Source organism: Eleutherodactylus coqui, chromosome 11, assembly GCF_035609145.1.
Source record: "Eleutherodactylus coqui strain aEleCoq1 chromosome 11, aEleCoq1.hap1, whole genome shotgun sequence".
NCBI lineage: Eukaryota > Metazoa > Chordata > Amphibia > Anura > Eleutherodactylidae > Eleutherodactylus > Eleutherodactylus coqui.
This window is the reverse complement of record NC_089847.1, coordinates 115,996,373-116,020,677: the sequence shown is the minus strand read 5'-3', so window position 1 is coordinate 116,020,677 and position 24,305 is coordinate 115,996,373. Positions and strand designations below refer to the sequence as shown.

At 47.9% G+C, this 24,305-nt stretch overlaps 3 protein-coding genes across 6 annotated transcripts in view; 2 read left to right on the top strand and 1 right to left on the bottom strand.

Annotated features, from left to right (window-relative positions):
- Positions 1-1,637: 1,637 nt before the first annotated feature.
- Positions 1,638-21,853, bottom strand: MTCH2 (mitochondrial carrier 2). The gene is made up of 13 exons (XM_066583302.1): positions 21,725-21,853; positions 11,740-11,824; positions 9,642-9,748; positions 9,106-9,132; positions 7,112-7,165; positions 6,970-7,027; positions 6,093-6,144; positions 5,934-5,993; positions 5,261-5,354; positions 5,123-5,164; positions 4,577-4,644; positions 4,418-4,493; positions 1,638-1,865 (listed from the first exon to the last, which is right to left on the bottom strand). The coding sequence occupies exons 1-13, from the start codon at positions 21,809-21,811 to the stop codon at positions 1,779-1,781; spliced, it is 897 nt and encodes a 298-aa protein (XP_066439399.1). The 5' UTR covers positions 21,812-21,853; the 3' UTR covers positions 1,638-1,778.
- Positions 14,504-17,403, top strand: LOC136581657 (phospholipase A2-like). The gene is made up of 2 exons (XM_066582280.1): positions 14,504-14,557; positions 16,281-17,403. Exon 2 carries the CDS (start codon positions 16,311-16,313, stop codon positions 16,944-16,946), a length of 636 nt encoding a protein of 211 aa, XP_066438377.1. The 5' UTR covers positions 14,504-14,557; positions 16,281-16,310; the 3' UTR covers positions 16,947-17,403.
- AGBL2 (AGBL carboxypeptidase 2) overlaps positions 21,810-24,305 on the top strand; it is a 52,725-nt gene continuing 50,229 nt past the window's right edge. For all 4 annotated transcript variants that reach the window (XM_066583299.1, XM_066583298.1, XM_066583300.1 and 1 more), the window contains exon 1: positions 21,810-22,028. In XM_066583299.1, coding sequence (XP_066439396.1) covers positions 21,810-22,028 — 219 coding nt within the window. The remainder of the gene's footprint in view (positions 22,029-24,305) is intronic.

Below are 24,305 nucleotides of genomic sequence, written 5' to 3'. Positions count from 1 at the left end.
GGAAGTGTCTGAGATAAATGGGCGTCCCAGAACATAGTGAACAGCTTATAAGGTCGCTTTACAACATCCAAGAAGCAACAGTCAGGACAGCTTATGGAAACACGGACTGGTTCGGAATCGAGAAAGGCACATGGCTGCATTCTATCACCAGTAGAGATGAGCGAACGTACTCGTTACGAGTACTTACGCACCCGAGCACCGCCATTTTCGAGTACAGCGGTACTCGCGCGTAAAGATTCGGGGGGCGCCGTGGCGGCACGGGGGGGGGGGGGGGTAGCAGTGGGGAGTGTTCCCCGCTGCTCCCCCCCGCACCGCCGCGCCTCTCCCCGCCCCCCGGCGCCCCCCGAATCTTTACGCCCGAGTACTGAAGTACTCGAAAATGGCGGTACTCGGGTGCGTAAGTACTCATTACGAGTACGTTCGCTCATCTCTAATCACCAGTCCTGTTCAATCTGTACACAGAAACGATCATGAGGCAATGCAATCTGGACGGATCATAAATCGGAGTCAAATTTAGGGACAGAAATGTCAACGACCTCCGATATGCAACCTCAACCACAAGAAAATGAAAGTCATGAGCACGGTAGGCAACGGTACAGTGAACATAAAAATAAGCCAACAAAGAAGTTGAGACGGTCCAAGATTTCAAACTTCCTTGGATCCAAAGTCGATTGCAACGGGCAATCTGGACCCGAGATCAAGAGACGGATTATACTTGGTAGGAATGTAATACGAGGAATGGAAAAGATTGGAAAAGCAAGGATTTTATCACTAGAGGGCAAAATCATCAAACAGGGGCTCTCTTTTTTTGGACATGTGATGCGCGCAAGGAATACTGCAACAGAGAAACTTTTTTTTTTAACTGGGCACGGATAAGAGAGTGAAAGTTTTTTGGTCCCTGAATTACTGTTTGGAGGGTCGCCAGGCCAGGAATACTGCAACAGGTACACAAACAGTATTCCTTTTAAGTGCAAACCAATCACATCCATGTCTGTGCCTTGTCATAAGTATGTATAACTATTCATGCCTCTTCAGATCTATTCCATAAGCCTGAGGAAGAACCCTGGGAGGACCCAAAGCTCACTATAACATCATGTATTTTTGTTATCCATTAAAAGGTATCATATCTACAAAATTACGTGGTTTCTCTTGCTGGGAACAATCACATTTAGAGATAAGAGACATCATAAAACTGTTGCATTCCTCAGCTCAGTTGACTGATTTAGTACTCGTTTCTCTGCTCAGACCGTCTTGTGTTTTTTTTGTTTTTTTTTAAGCCTCACATTTGTGTGTGTGAACATTTAGTTAGATCAAGAGGGGTGTCCCCCCTCCCCCCCCGCATCTGTATGTTATAATTATGTGCCGACCAAACTAGTTTCATTCATTAGCCTGAGGAAGGGGATATCCTGAAAGCTCACTACAACATCATGTATTTTTGTTGGCCATTAAAAGCTATCATATCTACAAGATTACTTGGTTTCCCTTACTGAGAACAATCACACTCTGTTAATCATATACACAGGAGTTATCAGGGGGCATCAAGTAGGTGCAGTTGCACCCATTAATACCATAAAGGGTATCTCAGGGACCAGGAGACTTGGTGTATCCCATCATTTAATAGGAAGTCATACGCAGTCTTGAGCTGTCAATAATGAATGTTTATTAAAAAGGAAAATCATATAGAATTGTAAACAAAATGTGTACAAATTAAACTCTCCCCGATCCCCCCGAAGAGTGAAAAGCGGCAGATGCAGGCTGGGACCCTGATGCAGTTCATGTTAATAAAATCTCTTCTGTTCGTAGACGTAGCTCTTTCCAGCAGGAACCTTGCGGAAAAACAGGCTGTTTCCCCGATTCATGTTTCCCTTAAAGAAAACAAAAAGAGAACATGTTGTAAACACAGCTATAGAATGTATCAGCCTGCCCCATACGTTATGTGCCAATACAACTTTAACCCTTTAAAGACCTAGAGTGGTAAATTTATGGCGCTTGGCCTTGGGCTTTAATCTCAGCCAATAGCAGAAGTACAGTGCAGGATTAAAGCTCCTGCAATATAGCAGGAGCAGGTCTGGTCCTCAGCTGTAAATGAGAACAGAGGACCCGGAGGAGAAGTGTTTTTTTAACAGCTTCTGCCTTCTCCTTTACAGGCTACGTAGTGAAGAAAGAAAGCTGAATCCTTACTTCTGCTATTCGACCTGGCGATAATGTGACTGCCTGGTGCCTCCCTGCACAGCAGAGTTACTGGGTGTTGGTAGACCGAGATCAGCTCTGCTAGTGACTTCTGTCACCATAAGGGGATATTTTCCCCTGCAACCAGGGCCCCTATAGATGTCCCAGGTATATCTCGACATGGCTATATGCTATGGGAACCACATGGAACTTGGCACTATATCGGGAAGCAGCAACCTAAAACCGAGGGCACTGTGGCCAACAAGTGCTTTGTTCTAGCCAACAGTGCAAGTCTCCGCACCGGACCACTGCCGATCTTACCATTGGATCGGTCTCACAGACATTGCAGAATTTTTTTTTTGAAAGTTGATATAAATCATTAAAAAAAAAAAAAAAAAAGTTGTATCAAAAAACAATCCCTGTTCTTATGTCCTATCAGGGCGTGTTAATGTTTTAATGCAGGGTCCCCCACTTCGGACCAGAGGGGGTTAGCCGTTTGGCCAGTGCACAGCATTCTGAAGTGTGTTCAGCCCAATGGCATAGCTTCTTTAAACGAACGCTCCAGATACACTGCGCTATGCCCAATCCAGTGCCTGAGGGAGAGGAGCAGGATTCAGGAAGAAGTCATGCACTGCCCCCTTATGCCCAGCACTAGGCATAGCACAGTTTTAGCTTTTTCCTAGAAGGTACCTCGAAGTCTGCGGCTGGGGCTACACGGAGACCTTCCAATTTTAATTATCAAGCTTCAGTCTGGGGGAATACTGTAAGGCTTCCTACACACAGCCGAGCGAGATACTGGGCCATGAAACGCAGCCCGATATCGCGCTCGCCAACGTGCAATTTACCCGTCTGGCAACACACAGATCTCGCCCGTGTGAAAGCAGCCTAAGTAGTATGAAACCAAGTGCACCCCTGTGGACAGCGGCTGTCACTCAACGATAAAATAGGACAGCAAAGTGAAAAAAATGGATGGTATCAATATGTGATGAATTGCGAGACTGGCCAGACACTAAGGGCTCATTCACACGGGCGTATGTGTCCCACATATTACATATGTAATACACGGTGCTAGGGGGCCTATTGATTTTTATTGGGGCACTCACACCTCCATATCTAAAACACAGCATCAGTTATTTTGGCACATAATACACACCAATATGGGGGTTTAACATCCGCAGCAAATATACATGTACTGCATGAAAAATATGAAGAAAACAGAAGTAGTAGTTTGCAAATCGGCAGCTATTGCGAGAAAATACATATTATACACATGAATATGGATCTGTTTATACCCAGGACTGTAACAAGGGGGCGCCCTCTCCGTCTAGAGGAAAGAAGGTTTCTACACCGACATAGAAGGGGGTTCTTTACTGTAAGAGCAGTGAGACTGTGGAACTCTGCTGTTCCCCCTTTGTCAGCGTTCAAACCCACTACTGCAATGCACTGAGGTATGCACCAAGTAGTCCTGCCATACTATGCATAGAATGGGAGGACTACTTGGCACACAGCTCAATGCATTCAGCAGCAAGTTTTAGCGCTGGGGAACAGAGGAAAGGCAAGTATAAAACTTACATCCCCGCAGTCAGCAGGTCAGCTGCTTTAAGCCAATAAGCTTAGACCATAGGGCTTAAAGTAGCTGACAGATTCCCTTTGGTTTTGTCTAGATTCACATGGTGAATACATATTTTCTCGCATTAGTTGCCTATTTGCACACTACTTTCTCCCTTTTCTTTTAGGCCGGTTTCACACGGTCGACAAAATCGCACAAGATCTGTGCATTGTGAGATGCACAAATATGAATGGGGTCTTACATATGAGCGATTTATTCCTGCATAGCACCGCGATGTGATACTAGGCGAGAAATGCATTGCAGCATGTTCTATCTTCCTGCGATATTGACCATTGTTGTCAATGGGGGCGGCACATAGAAAGCAATGAGAACTCCGTGATCCTCTGTGACAGCAGCGGCAGGGGATTCCCTCATGCCGGCGGGGAAATCCCTTCAACCGCAGCGATGGATAAAGCCCCTGCCAATGCTGTCACAGAGGATCGCAGAGTTCCCCATTGCTTTCACATGGTGGAAAGTGATATCGGACAGTGATTCATGGGCGATATCGCCCTCGCCCGTGTGAAACTATCCTTAAGATGGAAAAGTCATGCTACAACAGGTTTCCATGTAGCCCCAGCTGAAGGTGCACTAAACCAACTCAGACTTGCCCAAATCTAAGTGAAACAAGCCTGTCGTTACCTCTTTGCTGAGCTGACTCCAGCAGTTTGTCCATGAAGAGTACACAGGGGCATAGGGAAGGCAGCCACCAGCCAGCCTGTAACACATAGGAATGAGCATCCATTAGAAGAATATAGGGAAGCAGGTTGGGGACAGACAGCCCCTGTAGACCATACTCACCCGCAGTCATTCACAGCCATGAGGTTTGACACTAGGACAAATGGATATGTCAACATACTGGCCAGGAACTGCAGAGACAAGAGCATCAAGTAGATAATAAGCAAAGTCACCCTCAAAACTACCAAGATCTCTACGTAACCTAAAACAGACCATTGCAATGAATCTGGCCATAGACCACTAGAAGCGATGATCTGCAATGCGCCATCATTTTAACATAAAATCAGCATTTCTTCTTCTCTTTAAAAGGGGTATTCCGGGACTTTTACTATTGGTGACCGATCCTCAGGACATCATCCTCAGTGTATGTAATAGGAGGCATCCCTCCCATTGATTTCAATGGAAAAGAAACCCGGCTATTAGACTTCCAGCCTGGACCACTGATGACTATGTCCGGGTCAGTGCACTGACAGCGAGGATCCCCAGTGGCAGACCCTGACCATCAGCTATTGATAGCCCATCCTGAGGAGATGTTATCCATAGTAAAAGTTCTGGAATACTAAAAGCTCAAGTGCTCCACCTGGTGGTACAGAGCAGTATTACACTCACCCCAGTGACAGCTTGAGAGTAGCTTTTCATCTCCCCCATGGCCTAGAAAGAGAAAAATTAATGGAAGTTAGCTGGTCTGTCGATCTACTGCAGACACTTCCTCCGCGGAGCATGGTGGAGACGACTTTGCACACTTACCTCGTTTTCCAGTGCGTATTTGTTGAGGAGGTAAGCCACCATGTTACAGATCCACAGGGAGAACACGTCTCCAAGCAGTCTTGGAATCAGACCACTGAAAGGAAGGAAAAGAAATCTTATTAACATCATTCAGCTGAGAGCTCAGGTTTGCGGTCAGTAAAAGAAAGCTGATCGAAGCCCATCACCCCCAAATACTCTACACAGGTATACTGACAGCTCCCCTTTAAAAAAAAAAAAAAAAAAAAAGGCTATTTTTGCAGAAGAGGGAAGGCAATCACCAGCATGCTTTCCATAGTGTTGGCTGTCACGCTGACTTCGCTGCAATGCACGATACAGCCATCCTTTACTGCACCTTAACCCCTTGGAGTGAATGCGGTCACAGGGGTCAGAGGGACGTTGTGTTGGGTAGTGCCATGACAGTACCAATTTACTTATTACAGTTAGGGAGCCCAACAATATCGCCTACATAAACAGCATTATACACCCATGGCCTATTCTGAAAAGGTCTACGACAGGAGTAGTGGCCCCTGATACACCAGCCATGCCAACCTGGGCATCCATGTATAATACCCAGCTGGCAGTGAGCAAGCAGGACGATCTAGCAGACTAACACAGAAACTCACAGGCAGCAAGGAAATAAATACGATCGATTCGAAAAAAAAGTACAACTTACGCAAAAAATCCCAACACTCCTTCCTCTCTGTATATCGTCACTATTGACGTGAACACCCCACTGAAAAAGAAGATCATGTAAGTTACATCCCTCGAAGCAGCACAGCGGTAGTCACCGGCATTAAAGTACATTGTGATGGTGTAGGGCGTGGACACATACTCATATTTGGTCTCTCTCCCAATGAACTGGACCATACACCGTAGCGTGATCACTGCAAATGAAGAGCGGTAGATATGTTAGACAATCCAATACGCACTCTCAATTTGGTCACCCTAAAATTGGAAGTACAACAAGAGTCCTCGCGATGCCGGCTGTTGTCACTGCACCTTCTCCTGCCTGCTATCTGTAGAGGATATAGGGGTATTCCCAACCAATCTTCTCTGCCCCTCCTTTCAGTAAAGGCTCATTCACATTGGCCGGCCTGACCGAAAAGATGCACTGGTGAAGAGAGAGATGGGCAAAGTCCCTGGGGGAACCCCCTTCATATATATCTCTCGCTCGCTCGCACTCCAGTGAAGTGAAGCCCCGCCATGAAGGGGTTCCCCCAGGGCTTCCCTTCATTGCCGGGGACTCCCTTCATCTCAGAGTGATGCCGGGGTTCCCCTACAGGAGAATAAGGAATTCCCCTGCTGCTGGGGGTTCCTTATTCTCCCCTTATTCTACTCCCTATTCTCGCATAGTCTCCCATAGGAGTCTATGGAGGCTTCTGCAATTCCCTGCCAAACCTATTTTTTCACACAGCAGGGAATTTCCGTTGCTGAATTCCGCCGCCGATGTCTTATCTTTTCTGCTGCGATTTTTTGACGCAGCTACAAATCGTTCATCTGAAGGTTTCCATAGGAAACCATTGGTTCTATTAGTCGTAATCATCTGCTAGGGTAAATGTAGCTTTTGATGCAGAAAGCCAGCAGAATTAAGCGATTTTCAATTCTACATCAAAATCCGTACGGAGTGGCGCAGATTTTGGTGCTGAGTTTCCATGTGCGCTGTGGTCAAATTCTGCTGGTGTGGAAGATCCCCAAGAAGCCTGACCTACCGTGGAAGGGGTGTGTGATTACGGTAGCAGCTGAGCGGGCAACCATCTCCTGAGTGGTCTGAAAAACAGAAATCAGACACAGGTCAAAGACCCGTCAGATAGAGACATACCGGGAGGGGAGCAACAATAAGGGAGCACTTACCTCTTTGATAACAAATTCAAGGCAGGGGTTTTCTTTTTGTTTACTGCCAGACTCCTAGAGGACAAGCAAAGAAATATATGAACGTCTTATCACCCCTAGAAGCAGGCAAATGGAGAAAATCCATTAATGTACTGAGATATCTGGAATCGATTGAAAACCCTATAAATAAATGACTTTTCTAATATCTCTCTGCCAGAGATCAGACGGTTTACATCACCGCTCCACTTCTGAACTTTGCAAATCCTTTGCCTTATTAGTTATGCCTTTAAGTTGTGTAATTAAAGGGGTTTCCCTGTACCCTTATACCAAAGGCTTATTCTTAAGTTAGGTCACAATTATCTGATTGGCGGGGAGAGGTGGGGGGTGGGGGGGGGTCTATGACTCCTGAAGTCACTGTGGGTGGGAGAAGCGACGAGACGAGGAGAATACTTTACCACTGTTTATGGGATCAGTGGGGGTCTTAGCAGTGAGACCACCACAGATCAGACTTTTATCACCTATTCTATGGCGAGGTGATGGGCGTTTGTCTTGTTATGACCCCTTTAGTGTTTGTACAGAGCACGTGTTGATGTGTGCATTGTGGGAGAGGGAGTACTTTCAAGAGGCGCAGCATAGTGCGCAAATGTAAAACAACGGAAAAAAAAAAAACTACGTATTTCACAATGCACAACATCATAGGAGGTCAGTCAAACTGCACTTGTAGATTGCAAACAAGCACTGACCGGCATTATCGGCTTTGGATGGTGAAGAAGATGAAGACCCTTCCTTTAACTACAACACCTTGAAGGGGTTTTCCATGACTAAACGACTGATTGGTCGGGATCAATCATCAATCAGCTAACTGCTGGACCGTACAGGACTGATGTGTTGCCAGAAACACAGCTCTGTACACACTGCTGTGGCTCAGGATGGTATTGCAGGAACAGTTTCCATTTAAGTGAAAAGGAACTGTGCCTGTAATACTATCCCGGCCCTGCGGTGTATACAGAGCTGTGCGTTTCCGGCAACACATTGGCTCCGCACTCTAACATGACAGATTGGCGATCAGTCGGAGCCTCAGGCGGTGGACCCCTGCCAATTAATAGCAAAGTCCCGTAGCGGGGCAAATAGGCTATTATTAAAGCCACAACACACCGCAATACTGAAGCACTGCAGTATATTGTAGAAGCAAGTAAATGATCGCTGGTTCAAGACCTCTAAGGGCACTAAGAAAATGCAAGATTAAAACGTCTAATATAATTTTTGGAATTAAAAAAAAAAAACAAACACAAAAAAAACCAAACACTTTTCCCACAAAACAATCAAAAAATAGAAACAATGAGTATTGCCGCATCCAAAAAAGCATGGTGAACGCTGTTAAAAAATAAATGAATAAAAATTCCAGAATTGCTGGGGTTTTTTGGGTCTCCAAAAAAACAATGGAATAAAAGGTGATCAATAACAAGCCAGCAATAAAAACTACAGCCCGCCTTGCAAAAAACGAGCCCTCGCACGCCTCCATCCACTGAAGAATAAAAGGTTATGGGACTCTGAATATAATGAGAAAAGCATTTTTAAAAAAGGTTTCAAAGTTATAAAACATTTTTAAAAAATCTGTAAACCTAGTATTTTCGTAATGGTACTGACCCAAAGAATGAAGTTAACATGTAATTTATACCAAACACCGGAAAGGAAAAGCCTTACCCCAAAAAAACTGTAAAATTGGGTTTCTTTCCATTTCACCCAAAAATGTTGAAAGTTTCCCCGTGCCTTAAAATGGTAGCATTACAAAATTCAACTTGTGACAAAAACAACAAGCTCTCATACGGCTGTGTCAGCAGAAGAATATGTAAGTTACTGCTCTCAAAAGGAGAGGATGAAGTGAAAACAAAAGCCGGAAAAATGGCTGGGAGTTAGAGGGTTAACTGAGAATCTCCTAGTGAGCGCTACATCTATAGATATTTATTTTTAAAGCAGACACTCTAATTCAATTGTGCAAAGTACACTCGGCTTACCTCCATCTGATTCTGATTCTGGTAGCACTAAAAGAAGGAGAAGGAAATTGCATTAACCAAAGTCATGAAGCACTATGGGGCGCGTTCATGAGAAGTTTTACGCTAGTTTTTGGTGTAAAAAAGTTTCACTTTTTTTCAATCAAATGTGTATTTGTGCTAAAATTTGCGACTTTCCTCCTTTCTGCACCAGACTTGCCACTTTTTCAAAAAGTGGGTGGGGTGTGGCCGTCCAGGACCGACAGATTAATGTATAATTTATGCCAGAAACAGTTGTGAAAGATTTAAGAAATGGATCCCAGGAAGAACGCGCCTCTTCATGTATTCGGCTCACCGGGAGAATTGTACTAAGCCCGATGCAGGAAATGCCGGGCTTAGTAAATTCCCCCTATATACTTCCCTCTACATGGGCCAAGTACTACATACTTCCCTTTACATGGGCCAAGTACTACATACTTCCCTGTTCATGGTTCTGGGTCCAAAAACGTGAGCCGCTGGTCATTTAGAAGCCACCAGTCCGCGCCATTCTGAAAAGTTACCTGTAAAACTTTGCTGTGCACCACAGTGCCCACCGCTCCAGCGCACAGACGGGGAGTCAAGCCCTTGAAGAGTCCTCGCTTGCCATCAATACGAATGATGTGTTTTGCTACAAATACATAAATGTATATGGTTATTGACCAACATCAGGTAAAGGAGATAAGTAGTGCAAGCTGATTAACAATGTCTATAGACATTCACAGCACATCCATGGGTACCCTAACCCACCAATTGGAAGAGCAGGGTTGCCCTGACCTATATGTTGCACGACCAGCAACCACACAGAGAGCACTGTATGACCGCCACGGCTATGGTCATACACTATATTACAGTATGAGCACAAGGGGAGCGCCCCTTGGAAGAATCTAGGAGTTAAAGCCCCTGTACATAGAAATAAGGTGACCGAAGAGGCTGTTGTATGTGTATGGGTGCCTGATGAGAGGGTTACAGGATGTGGAATTTCAATGCCTGATCACATGAGCAGCTCTGACCAGTCAGTGAGCAGGTAAAGTGCATTGGTAGGCTAACACTCCGTGGGGATCAGGTAGTCTGAAAATTGCGACCGCCATCTTGGATGGACAAAAAAAGAGCCCCCAAACTGGCGGATCACAGGGACAGTAGAGAAGGACAACTGCAAGTAATACACCACCCACAAAATATGGTCCAGGGACAGAATTTTGTCCCAAAACCGAAGAGTCACTTTAAGAATGTTGTCCAGTTGTAAACTTAACGTATTAATGGTCTATCAGCAGGATAGGTCATCAATAGTAGATTGACTGACAGGGTTCCCATGACATGCCTGAAAAAGACCCGGAGCGGATCGAAACGTTGCAGTTTTTATGTCGTGAGGAATAAAGGTAGTTTATTATGAAGAAAACCCGGGAGTGCCGATCTGCTTATTGAATTTCTAAGAAGCTACACTTGGATCCTCAGGTCTGGATCTGTTTTGGGATCGTGCACCCGTGGCCGGGCTGTGCCTTTTGAAAACTTTGGCTGTGCTGCTTTCCATACATTTTGTTTTACAGGGTTCCAATGAGAGGAAACCTGCCAATCAGCTGTTCACTGGACCCATGCAAGAACCAGAGAGCTCTGTTCTCATTGCAGTGGCCAGACTTGGTAATGCAGATCCAGCTTTCGTTTAAAAGGGGGTTTTCGGTCAAAAATACTATTGATGACCTATCATCAGAATAGGTCAACAGTTGATTGGCCGGAGTCTGCCACTCGGGGCCCCTACCGATCAGCTATGTGAGCGCAAGCTGTCAGTGCCGCCGTAATAGAGATCAGAGCAGAAACCTCCGCGCCAACCTCCCATGCAGTGCCCAGCGTTGGTAACTGCAGGCACCGCTCTCATTGAAATCAATGAGAGCCGTGCCTGCATTTACCAGTGCCAGCCAGTACATAGGAGGCTGGCGCGGGGGCTTCCTCTCTGACCTCTATGTGGAGCGGAAGTCTCCGCGCCTACCTCCTACAGCTGATCGGTTGAAATCCCGAGCGGCGGACCGTTTCTGATCAACTGTTGATGAACATTCCTGACAATAGGTCATCAATAGTAGTTTTTGACCGGAAAACCGCTTTAAGTGAATAGAAACTTGACCTGTAATACCAAGCCTGGCCACTGCAGTGAGAACAGAGTTGTCTGCTTCCTGTAGAAATGAGCTCATTGTATGAGCACAGTGACCCAAACAGCTGATCAGCAGGGGTCTGGGGGTGGCAGACCCTTGCCGCTTTATTATTAATGGCCAATCCTACCAATAAGCCATCAATAGTTTACAACTGGACAACCCCTTTCATTTGTAAGGGGAAGCTGTGGGAATTAGCTGTTGGGTAAAGAAATGTACAGCTGACAGCTATTGAGGGTCTATGAGCACCTTTAGACTTTCCAACATCAAATTAATGTGCAGCGCCTGGTATAGAGACAGCTTACTCCAGAACGCAAGTTACGAGAACAAGCTCTGTACAGACACTGAACAAGCAGGGGATGTTGTGCGAGATGAAAGCTCAGAAGAATTGTGAATGCAGCTCTGGATAGAACTGGGCTATGAAGCGACCAGTGAATCATAGACCGTAGAAGACAAGTAAACGTTATCACCGGGCACCCACCATATGCAAAAAATCCAGGGAGCTGGTACACCTGACGCCCAAAAATGTTTCTTCCTAATGTAGGTGGCAGTGGCTCGTGTCCCACCTAAAAAACAAAAGCAACATAGTCCATGAATATTAGGATTCAGTCCTGTCGGTCATCAACACTAAGCCATGCATACTGCCTGCTACAGGTTAGAGACAATATATGACAGCTGAAGGCTACATTCACACTGTGCCGCAACCGGAGAAGGTATACATCAGGAGGAATTACCAATGCAAACCACTAGTGGGGGACACCGTATGGCATATATCGCCCATAGGCGAGCACAAAACACATATGGCATGGTATACTTTCTTTTATATTCATGTCTCTGTACGCTATAGTGTAACAGACAACTTTTCCATACAGTAAAATAAAGGGTATACTAATGTATAGCAGCCCGAAGGACACCTCTAGGGCGTCCGTCAGGTAGGTCACCCCATACACTGTTTTAAAATGCCATAAATGCATCATGCTGTACCGTACACTGATGTGCCAAAAGTCATGGGACAGGAAGTACTATTGTGTAGGTCCCCAGCAAGGTGCAACAACTGGACATGACATCAGTGGATGGGAGATGTCTGGAGGGACATTGAGATGTCTGGATAGTCACCCACAGCTCCGTGGTATTTGTAGGTGCAGGATGTCAGGTATGAATGGATCTCTCCATCACATCCAATGCTTGATTGGGCTCATCTCAGGTGGAGGCCGCACCATCCATAGGAACTGTTCAAAATGCTCCTTGAACCAATTCTGAATGACTTAGGCCTGATGGCACGGTGCATTATCCTGCTGGAATATCCCATCATTGTGGGGGTAACATGATGTCCATGAAGGGCTGCTAATGGTCACCAAGCGGTATAAGGTAGCGTATACCGGTCAATGACATGTTTAGGCGGACCAGCGGACTCAACCCACGCTATGAGAACAACCCCCATGCCAGTATGGTACCACCAGCCTGCACAGTGCCTTGTTGACAGCTGGGATCCATAGTTTCATAGGCAACACACAAACCCTACCATCAGCCCGAAACAATTGGTTAGCATGGACAATAGTAGCCAGATGCCCCAGTCACGATTATTAAGCACTCACGGGTGGCCACTGAATGGTGCATTTTGGCTAGGAATGTCTTCAACGATGCATTCCCAGTACACACGATACTGTGGATCGAGGAATGTTAAATGCCCACACAGCGTTGGAAATGTAATGTCCCATCCGTTTGGCACCCACTATCACATCTCGTACCAACTCCAATTAATTCACATCACCTTGCCATAAGCACGTTGACCAGTGTTTAACCTCACTCACAATATAACCCCTCACCACTTATACAAGTGTGGGAGTTCCCAAATAAAATCACCGGAGGTACCATCCCTTTACATACGGCTATCCTATGACTTTTGGCACATCAGTGTATAAAGCATATTGCCTTACATTTAGGCCCGGGCTACTCAGAAACTTGTAGTTGACTGCAATTTTACTTGTAACTTGTGCTCGAAAGTATTATGTCCATGTAGGCCAGGCCTTAAAAGAATCGTTAGTAGGGAGAGTAGCGATGGAAGCCCAGAGGCCCATTTAGACAGGGATTCTCGCTCAACATTCGCTCAAAGCCATCTTTTGAGCAATAACTGTTGCGTCTCAATGCACGGACATCCTGCATGATTCGTTCCTTGCTCAATTCTAGTTTTCTAGAATTGAGTGATGAACTCTTATCAGCGGCGGCACCTGTTATCACAGTCGGCAGCGCTGATAAGATTCTTTCAGCTCATGCCCCGCTGGTAGTTCTCAGTGGGACGCGAGCTGAAAGCACGGAGAACAATGCAGCTGTCCCGCTCTGCCTGCGTAGCTCTTTAGTAGCCAATTAGCTACTATAGACTATGCAAAGATGATCGCTCAAAACTGTCAGTCAAACTGTCGTTTGAGCGATCATCTTTCAGTGTAAATGGGGTCTAACCCAGAAATACAGGACAACCCTTCAAATTGGCATCCAAATTGCTTGCTATTCTTGACAAACTACAGCAACCCCAACGGAGGAATCTTGATGAACCCCATGAAAGGCAATGGGTCCTTGATGACCACCCCAAAGGCAGGGCTTGTGTTTTTTAGGTAATACTTCCATTTTTTGGAAATTTAGAGGCGGTTTAGTAGATTCTACTACACCTTGTAGTACAACTCTCTTAGGGTATCACTCTGATTCTATAGGGGTCTGTCTCCTTAATGGGTTCTTTTAAGGAGTCTGGAGTGTCCACTTAACCTTCTGATGAGGACACGCACGGTGCTCCTTACCTCTACAAGACACTTCGTAAGACAGAGTAGGAAAAGAAAACATAAGACAAGATTCCTCCAAGACGCTGACATACTTTGTTCAGGAACCCCTGCCAAGAAAGATTTAATTGATGGGTATGAAAACCAAACGTGTTATATTTAGGGATGCTCTGGGACCCTCCGATAGACCACAGTGCAACACAACCTCTCTGGGTAACCCGTTCCTGGAATGGAGGTCACAATTAGATGATAAAAGCCCCCCAAACCTGTAATTATTTACTCTAACATGTGGGGTATTAGGAACGGTGAAGTGCTACGGTAGACAGGAACGTCAAGGCAAGCTCAACAGGGATGGGGGCTGAAGCTTAGACATCTGCACAATGGATATGGGGCGAGAAGAGTTAAAGGCGAGAGGAGGACTTCTTCTACGTTCCAACACGTAAACATATAATACATGTATAAAGGCCAGAAGGAATCCGACACGCTGCAAGGAAGGGAGCTTCATCTGAGAGCGACTCCGACAAGAGCAACGTAGGTACTGGGCGGCCATTCATGGTGCAGTATGTATTATGATGTGGGTGTACAGGTGGGCAGGTAGACCGGGGGGTACAGGGAAAGAGCTCAATAGTTTTGCCCCAAGTGGTTTGTTCGCCATTGGGATAGGTTTCGGGGCAAATTCATGTACAATGAGCTTAAGAGTGGCCGCTTAGTCTGACCTGCCCTTGGGTATGGAGAGACAACTACGACAGCCGTCCATTGCCCAGTGAGTATCGTACATGGATCCTATTCTAATTCAAGGGGTTTACTGTGACTAAGGGTTTGATTGTGGGAGGGCCAACGCTCACGCGAGTGCTGCGGTCTCTTCTCACGCCTGTAAGGTCACGCTCATCAGTTACATGCCATGAGAGCAGCTCAGTCCAGTTCAAGTGAATGCGATTGAACTGCTATGCCATGCACAGCCACTACTCAATGTAGGGAGCTGTACCCAATATGTACTATGCCTTTTCAGACGGCTCACTGGCAGGGGGCACGAGCGGTGGACCCCCACTGATCTGATATTGATGACCTACCCTGAGGAGAAGTCATTGATATGTTAGTCTTGGAAACCCCCTTTAACGCATGCATGTGCACAGCACTCACTGGACATTGGTTGGTCGCCCCGACCAGTGTACAGTTGCGTTCCTCTACGCCCGATGTCACAGAATGCTTGGACATCTCCTTTAGGGGTCATTCACACGGGGGTATACAATATTGGGTCACAAAAAATGCATGTCTAAATACACAGTCGTCATTCGACGGGCGATCTGGCCCTTATGCATTGGCCACTATAGTCTTTGGGATGTGCATTCGGATACATCCATCTATATTCACGGTGGCTTTTTTATGGTTTATATGACAATTTCGGATGCATAGGCACTTCTGTAGATACTTATAGGGTCTTCAGCACGTTTCCCTCAAGTGCGCCCCTCTGTCGAATAAGACCACTACAGCCAAACAGCGCTGTAGAGCAACTCATTGGACAGAGGAGCCCTTGAGCGACGGGTCCCATCACCAGAGCACTTGTGGCAGCTTTAGTTTTCTGACTGCTTGAGCCCCCTAAACCATCTATAGAGGTACTTACACACCTTTCTTCACTGCCTGTAACCAGCGCTATAAGCGGTTTTGAATCGGCAAACCCCATGACAGGCTCCCTTTAAAAAGTAACTGCGCTTTTTAAAAGCTTTTAACCTGCCAGAGCAACATGTCAAAAGTTGGGGGTTCAAGTGCAAAGACCCTTGCTCAACTGAACGGACTGCAGCGCTCACCCAAGTACTGCGCACCCTTGCCTGTCATCGTTGCCCATCAGCTCCTGAAGACATATGCCTAGATATCAACGGTAGGCCATTGTGTCAGTCTTCGAATGCCGGTAAAAGGCAACGATGACAGCCGAAGGGTCACAGCTCTCCAGCAAGATCCGCAGCCCCTTCAGATCAGCAGCGGTCTCGGATCCTTTAATGATCAAAGCTTTTGACGTGTTGCTCTATTAATATGTCAAAAGTTAGTATAAAGTGTATTTACACCTTAAAAGGGAGTCCGTCAGGGGGTTTGCCGAAAAACAAAAATGCTGACCGTGCCAGTCACGGGCGGCGGGGAGGGGTGTATTGGTACCTCTATAGAGGCTATGGAAAAAGGACCGTACGAATGAATGAACTGAAATGTTCCAAAAATATGGCATTGAGTCAATTCTCTGAGAAAATTCCCTTTATCTCCGCAGGAGTCTCCAGTCTTGATCCAACGATCGGAGATGAACAAACTTGTGCTCTTCGTCTTGGTCTACACCTGTTACCTCCAGTATCGGACGACCTGCAGCGGCGCCAATGTGCGTCAGAAGCGTGGCGTGTTGGACCTGGTGGTGACCCTGTGGTGTTACAGAAACCGGCTTAAAGTGCCCTTGCTGGGCATCAACCTCTACGGCTGTTACTGCGGCACCGGAGGGGCAGGCGCACCAGTCGATGACGTTGACCGCTGTTGCCTTTTGCACGACTGTTGTTACCGCTATTCCAGGCTTGACTTGGAGTGCCACAGTAAGATCAAGTGGCAGTTTTATCAATTTACGTGTGGCCCGGCCCAGACTCAATGTCAGTCGTCGACCCTATGTGGCAGGATGGCATGCGAGTGCGACAAGCAGTTTGCGGAGTGTTTGACCAAGGTGAAGCCCAAGAGGAAACATTTCTTCTACAACAAGAGGGACTTGTGCGTTGGCCCCCATGATGCCTGCCCAGAACTTCACCCACACATAACGGCTATAGCACAGTATGCCAGGAACATGTCCGACCCGGATCTTGGCACAGCCCGGAGCAGGAAGAAGAGATGGAGAAGAAGAAAGATGTACAAGAGTGAGAAGAAGAAAACCGTTGGAAGGTCTCCGTTGTGGACGTAAGGCCAGCAATCTCCAGGAACTTGGTCCTTCTAACTAATATTATGCATGAAGCGTTAGATGTCAAGACGGTAATGCGGAGTTAGATAAATTAATACTTTCGAAATATATATTTAACCCTTTCCAATCCACTGTCTGACGTCTGAAGGCATTCTGATTGAAGGCTGTACAGCTTCAATGTCAAAAGATGTCCGGCAGGGTATTCTTACTGTATATTACTAGCCGCTCTGTTGTCGGGGGCCTCTCCAGTATATCCCATACTGCAGTACTTGCTCTAGCCAGCAGATGGCACCATTGTAAAATGGCAGAAAGAGAAAGCCCCCTAGGAAACACTGAATCCAAAATTGGATTGGAAAGGGTTAATACATCTTCAAGGTGTCACATGATTAGGAGGTCTATATTGTACTGTATATGGGCAGCCGAAAGGGGACCAAAAAAGTCAAAAATTCATTCTAACCAAAATGCTAATAAACTTTGTTCCATTTCCATGTGACTTTGCGATGTTGTGTCTTCCATGGGGACAACGGGTCATCCAACGGGCTCCACAGTAGTGATGTCATTATGGCGCACATGTTATTATGGCGATTTGCTGCGAAAGAGCCCCGCTGGTTCCAATTGGGAACGGCTTTTCTTTGGGGATCCACTCAGCCCTGGGTTAATATTGACTTACAAGGCAGGCCATACACATAAAAGACCCCAGCGTTTAGTAGGGCGGATGACCCTATATTGCGTATGGGGCTGGGTCAACCTTCCGGTGACAGAATGTTAGGGGGAAAGAAGGATCGAGGATGTTGATCTTTGAACGTCTGATCCTTTTGTCCCCAACACATGAATATTAAAGTTCAGCCGAGTGTTCACGTGTGTAAAGGGACGCGGTCAGCATGGTTGAGCCCATACACACTAGAGCGATGTGCGGCCCTGCTGTTACCGGGGGCCTTTAGTAAAGCCATGTTCACATCCGGAGTGAAAGCTTCATTCCAGACCCCAACATGGACAGCAGAAATAACGCTACATGCACACCAACTAGCCAGAATAACCATACACAGACAGCTGTTTCGGGGTGATCGCCCCTCATCAGAGTGCGGCAGCTTTTTGGCTTGGCTTGGCCTATAGACGTGGGTCAGGAAGGGCAACATCTCTCCTTAAGGAGACACCTAAAAGGTGTGTGGAGACTTATAAGGCCATCCATGCTCCATCCATTGTCATAAAACTTGTTTAAAAAGTCTGACAATGACTTGCTGGAATGCTGCCTTCCAATAGATGGCGCTGTAGAGGCATTGTTCCATCTTCCCATTTGCATATTTCCCAGAGGAGCATGGATGGAATAGAAGTCTCCTCACATCTAGGTCCCTTCTAGGAGAGACGATACCGTTCCTGACCCTTTAAGGTTCTTCACCTGTACTGGGGAGCGGATCCTATTGTGAAGTACAACTTCTACAGTGGGGAGTCAAAAAGACAGATGCGGGGCTACATCCCAATACTGGTGTCCTATAGTGAAACAACAATGGCGGACTTGAATAGGAAGTCATGGGTGCGCTACGTGGGGGTATGACGCATGGGCCCCCCGGAACATGGATTTCAATTTTGTCTTGTGGCCCCTGTAAGAGTTAGAGAGCAAAACCCAAAAAGTTGAAGAGTAGCGTGTGAGAATCAGGAACCCGCTTTGTGCCCCGTGGGACCGCTGCTGGGACTGACAGGAGGTAAGTGTATTTGTCATGGCCGCCTTCTATAATACATGCGTGGAGCCGTTGGACAGCGCAGTCCAGGGTGGACGCCATCATTGTGGTACCGCAGTGGTGAACGGCGAAGCGCCAATTCAGTGCAATGCAGATTACTAGTAAGAGCATTAGCCAATCAGAAGACCATATAAATTTCGGCGTGAACGTTGGGGGTAGAATTTGGCCCGATCGTCTCGTTGGATCGGTGTTCCTTCCAAGGAGTCTCGGTACCTGAATCTCCTGCAGATGATGGCGGATGACTTCCGGGTTGATCGGCTCTCATCATAGCAGGATGGCGCTTCCAGTTCACCTTCCTTACTGCGGTCACATGGGACTTACGCCACTCTCACGGCCGAGAAAATCACGTGAGATTTGTGTGCTGCGAGACGCGCAAATCTTGCATGAATTTGAATCCCCGATACAGGAAACAAATCGCGGTGCGCCCTTGCATCTCCCATTGATGTCAATGGGGCCGGCAGCAGCATCGCACCACGCGGTGCCATGCAAGGTCGCCCCATTGAAAACAATAGAAGAAACTCTGCAATCCTCCGCTGCGGCTCCCCGAAGTGATGCGAGGCGGTTGAGATAAAAACGCATTGCATCCACGGTGAAAACGCACGTTGGTGAGCGCAATATTGGGCCGCGATTCACAGCCCGATATGGCACTTGTCCGCGGGACGCTAGCATTAGGCCACTCTCACACAAACTTTTTTTTTCCTGCACGCAAAATACGTAGCACTAAACCTCCATTTATTTCACTGGGGCCGCTCACACCAGCGGTTTTGCGCATTGTGTTTAACGCCTTGTGTAAACCACGCCCTACGTGTTTTATTTTCGCCATTTCAGCACGTACTTAACGCACTGAATCGCCCGTTGAAATGAATGGGTTGCATAAAATACGTAGTAAATAAGCGATCATGTGCGTAATACTGCATTTTTCACGCAGGTTGCTGTGCCGCCGGGAGGGGGTAAAAGTTGTGACATCATCAGCTTGTTTGCCTGCGTGGTTACTGCGCAAAACGTAAACGCACACGAAAATCCGCACCTCTACACGCAGTAAAGCGCTGCGCTTCTACAGGCGGGCGGAAAGTGGACTTCTGCTTCTCACACGCTACTCTCCAACTTTGCAATTGGGTTTTACCCTCTCTCTCACATAGGGGGCGCAAGACAAATTGAAATCCATGATCCGGTCCGCACGCCATCCCATCATGTAGTTCATCCACGCGCGCCATTGTTACCCCACTACAGGACGCCGGTGCCGGATCCGGCTTTATGACTGCAGGTGGAGGCTGGCAGACTTATTACACATCACCATGGTGGCTGAGGGGTCACACGAGGGGAGCGGCTGCAGGATATTTCGCCTCTGCACACAGTATCTGCGGGTGACCTTTCACCCATGTAGGTAATCATTAACCCGTGCCCGCTGAAGACTCCTGATCCGCAGCTCTCGGGTACAGGCCGGATTTACCAGTTTCCTGCACTCTCTGGCACTCGGCCAGCACCCAACTCCCTCCACGCCCACAGCCCGTACACACGTGTGCCGATCCCCGTATGTAGCGTGTGGCGGCCTGCAATCTGCAACAAGACCCACTGCTGTGCAGATGGAAGAGAAGAGCTGCAGAATCCGCTCGTTGGCCGCGGGTGATTTACAATTTGGCGCACTTACTTTATCACTATGGACCGGGTACAATATTTCGCCATTTGACCTGGAAGGGAACTTGTCACGTCCCACAGCGTCACAAATTAAATCATGGCGTCGTTAGTAAGGTGCCGTAGCAAACTTCACCCCCTCCACAAATGGCGGGCACAACTCCTCCGAGAATCGGAAGATGCCAGAACTGTAGGGATCACCAATCTCACCCAAGGGCTCAGCGGAGGTAGTGAGATCCGCACTCTGGATAGTGATGGCAGCCCAGGACCAGGGGGTAATAAGGACTGATGACAGCCAGCGCCTGGATGCCAAGACCAAATACTGCAGGGTCCGGAACCCCCAATACTGCAGACCCCCCACAGCTTGGGGTCCCGATACTGGAGACTGGTAATGCAGCTTTGTGCTACCAGATACCAGAGTGCAGCTACTGGCAGCCAGAACCTGCCTACCCGCGGGCATCTAGTGGCAGCCTGGTACTGGGGGGCACAGAGTGACAGCACACCCCAGGGGGCATCTAGTAATAACACACACAGGGAAACCATGAGGCATATAGTGGCAGCAGCCGACCCCTGCGTACCGAAGACCATCTAGTGACAGCCTGCCCTCAACTAACAGGGGTCACCGACTGACAGCCCGTGGGTACCGGAGGGCATCTAGTAACAGCCAAACCTGGGGGGACCCGACAGTCCGCCCCTTGGTACTGGAGGTCATCTTACAGCCCGCACCTGAGGGGGCCCCCACAGACAGCCCACCCTTGGGTAGCAGAGCGCATCTAGTAACAGCCTGCCCCTGGGGGCACACGGCAGGCCGCCCCTTGGTACTGGAGGGCATCTGACAGCCCGCACCTGGGGGCACCCACCCACAGCCCACCCCTGGGTACTGGAGGGCATCTAGTAAAAGCCAACCCTGGGGGGACCAGACAGGCCGTCCATAGTACTGGAGGGCATCCAACAACCCGCACCTGGGGGCACCCGACAGGCCGCTCACCCTTGGGTACCAGAGCGCATCTAGTAACAGCCCGCCCCTGGGTACTGGAGGGCATCTAGTAAAAGCCAACCCTGAGGGCACCTGACAGGCCGTCCCTGGTACTGGAGGGCATCTAACAGCCCGCACCTGGGGACACCCACTGACAGCCCGCCCCCTGGGTAATGGAGGGCATCTAATAGCCAACCTGTTGGTACTGGGGGGCGCCCACTGACCGCCCGCCACCTGGGCATCATAAGGCATCTCCCACTGACCGCCCGCCCCCTGGACATCATGAGGCATCTAATGACAGCTCAGATCAGTGGGCAGATAGTGGCAGCCTCGGGACTGTGGGCATATGGCGGCAGCCGCCCTGGCACACGTGACGAGCGCCTGGCGCACAGCCGGCCCCTCCCCCCTCATACATGGCGGCTCCGCCCGGCTCTCACCTGCACCAGCATCTTCACGTACATTAACGGGTGGGACACGACGGTCAGGCCGGAGCCCAGCAGCAGCTGACTGGCCGTGTCCGCCATGTTGGAAACGTCACGGAAGCCGGGTCGCGAATTCAAGGAGAAACCTTCACTACGAGCCGGAAGTGCAGAGGGAGCACGTGACCCGCGTTGCCAGGCAACGGGAAGAGTTTGGCCGGGAGAGGGGACACATTATACCGCTGTTCTAATCTACAAGCTTCCATCTCTCCTCAGCTCCAGCGCTATGTGTCCTGCCCTGCAAGCCGGCATGGAGCCACAGGTGAGGGGGCACAGGGGGGCAGTGCCCGGGGGGCTTCCATAAAGTGCATGCCTAAAGAGACGTGATCTTAGGACGTGCTTACAGCTGCAGGTGAGCCAGGTCGTCCTGGGTAGCGCATTCCAGAGGACCTCTGCAGCTCAGGAGAAGTCTTGAAGACGTCTTAAAAGAGCTCTGTCCCCTAAATGTGACTTAGTCCCCCAATATACCCTCACAGGGAGCGCAGCGTCACCGTTTGCTTTCGCCAAACTGCCTCCTATGCGAAGAAAACGGCCAATGAGTCTCTTGCATGCATCGTCATCAATGTGGCGCAAGTTCATTGGAGTTGGAACGTATTACATCCCTAGCGGGAAGAGCTGGGAGCGTCGCTCCGCAAGAAAGGGGGTGGTTTTTAGCAAAGAGAGCCGGACCGCTGGTAGGTGCCCATCAGGCTAATTAGCATATGGAACCAGAGAATCTTATTGGCCGATATCTTTGGATTGGAGAAAGTTTGGGAAAGATGAAGGTAACGTTGGGTTCGTTATGACAGCGCGGACATAGCGGTATATTGGGGTAATAGGCTAATTGGATATAGGGATTATCAGGGGCGGCCATTGTCCCAGAGCTGCAATTACCATAGCAACATTTAGAGAGATGATTTACAGCAGCCTCATGGGATGTAGACAGCAGAAAACCCACTGACTTCTGTGGGAGAGTGTTACGGGCACGCTCTGTGACCTTGCCAGAGGTTATTTTGCAGGGCGGGGGAGGAGGTGAGCTGTGATATCATTTATTGTGAATGGTCGATCCTGTGTTACCTATATAGGTGTCACCTCTCACTGTGATCCTGCCTGTGATGTTAGTGAGATGACTGCAGAACAGGAAGTATCAGACTATTTTTAGGCCTAGTGGTCAGAGTGAGAACTGCAGGATCTTAGGATTTTTTTTTTTAAATATAAAGTGTGACATTAAAAAAAAAAAGCAAAAACTCTCAAGCAATATATTGTGTTCCCCTGAAAATAAGACACTGTCTTATATTAATCCAGGTCCCTCCCACTGCTTTCTGGAGCTGCAATGCGCTTCTTGCAAACCTCGGCCGCCCACAGAAGATCGTTTCCTGGTTACGGGATTCATAAACCCCACCTCCAGAAAGCGATGGCTCTGATTGGCTGAGCAGTGCTCGAAAACCAATCAGTGCAGTGCTCGATGAACCAATGCGATGGCTCTGATTTGTTTATCAAACGCTGTATTAATTGGCTGAGCAGAGCTTGAAGAACCAATCACGGCCATCGCTTCATGGAGGTGGGATTTATGAATTTCCTTGAGCGCAGCATTGATTGGCCAATTCATAAATCCTGCTGCTCAGCCAATCAATGCAGCACTCAATAAACCAATCACAGCCATCGTATTGGTTAATCAAGCACCGTATTGATTGGATGAGCAGCGCTTTAAAACTAATGACCTTCGAACGTCCTTCATGCGTGCCCCTGGACTTGAATGGGCGATTGGACAAAAATAAGAAATGGTGCAATTTTTTTTTAAAAACAGACCATCCGTCCGCACAGACCGAAAATATGCTGGTGTGAATAAGCCCTAAATCAGCACTCTGGCTGAGATAACTTCTACAGGGTTGACCCGCAATCACTTAGTACTTATTCATACGGGTGACTTTCATGTCTGTCTGCTCGCTGTATTTGCAAGTGACTGCGCACAGACCGTACACCGACTCCTCAGGCCTCATGTCCACTAGCTAAATGGAATTGCGGATTCCGCAGCAGATTTTGCCCATAGGGAATAATTGGCCATCCGTGGTCCATTAAATTGATTTTTGCACCCGCGGATGGCATTTTAAAAGAATTGCGTTTTTCACGCGTGGGAGAAAAAAACGCGGCATGCTCCATTTTGCCGCGGATTCCGCGCGGATGGGCAACATTGCTATCAGATTGCTCTGACTGCATACTTTCGGTCCAGATTGGAATATTAATAAAGTCTATGCTACTCAGGTATATAGGAATTACGTGTTCACACGTGTGCAAGAAAAAAAAAACATCTCAAAACAAGAACGGTGGCACACAAGGCCTTAAGGGTATGCTAATCAGCTGATCACCATGGATCCGCCTCCTGGAACCCCCCAAAAAAGTTTGGTCCAGCACATAAACTTTACATAACACTGATTTAAATGAACGGATGACCATGTAGTACAGTAATGGTCCGGGTCCTCCGCAGCGGGTGTCGCTCTTTCTTAGCATCCTTGGCTAGTAGAGGGGTCCTGAGCACATTGGGGCATTGGGACAGGGAACG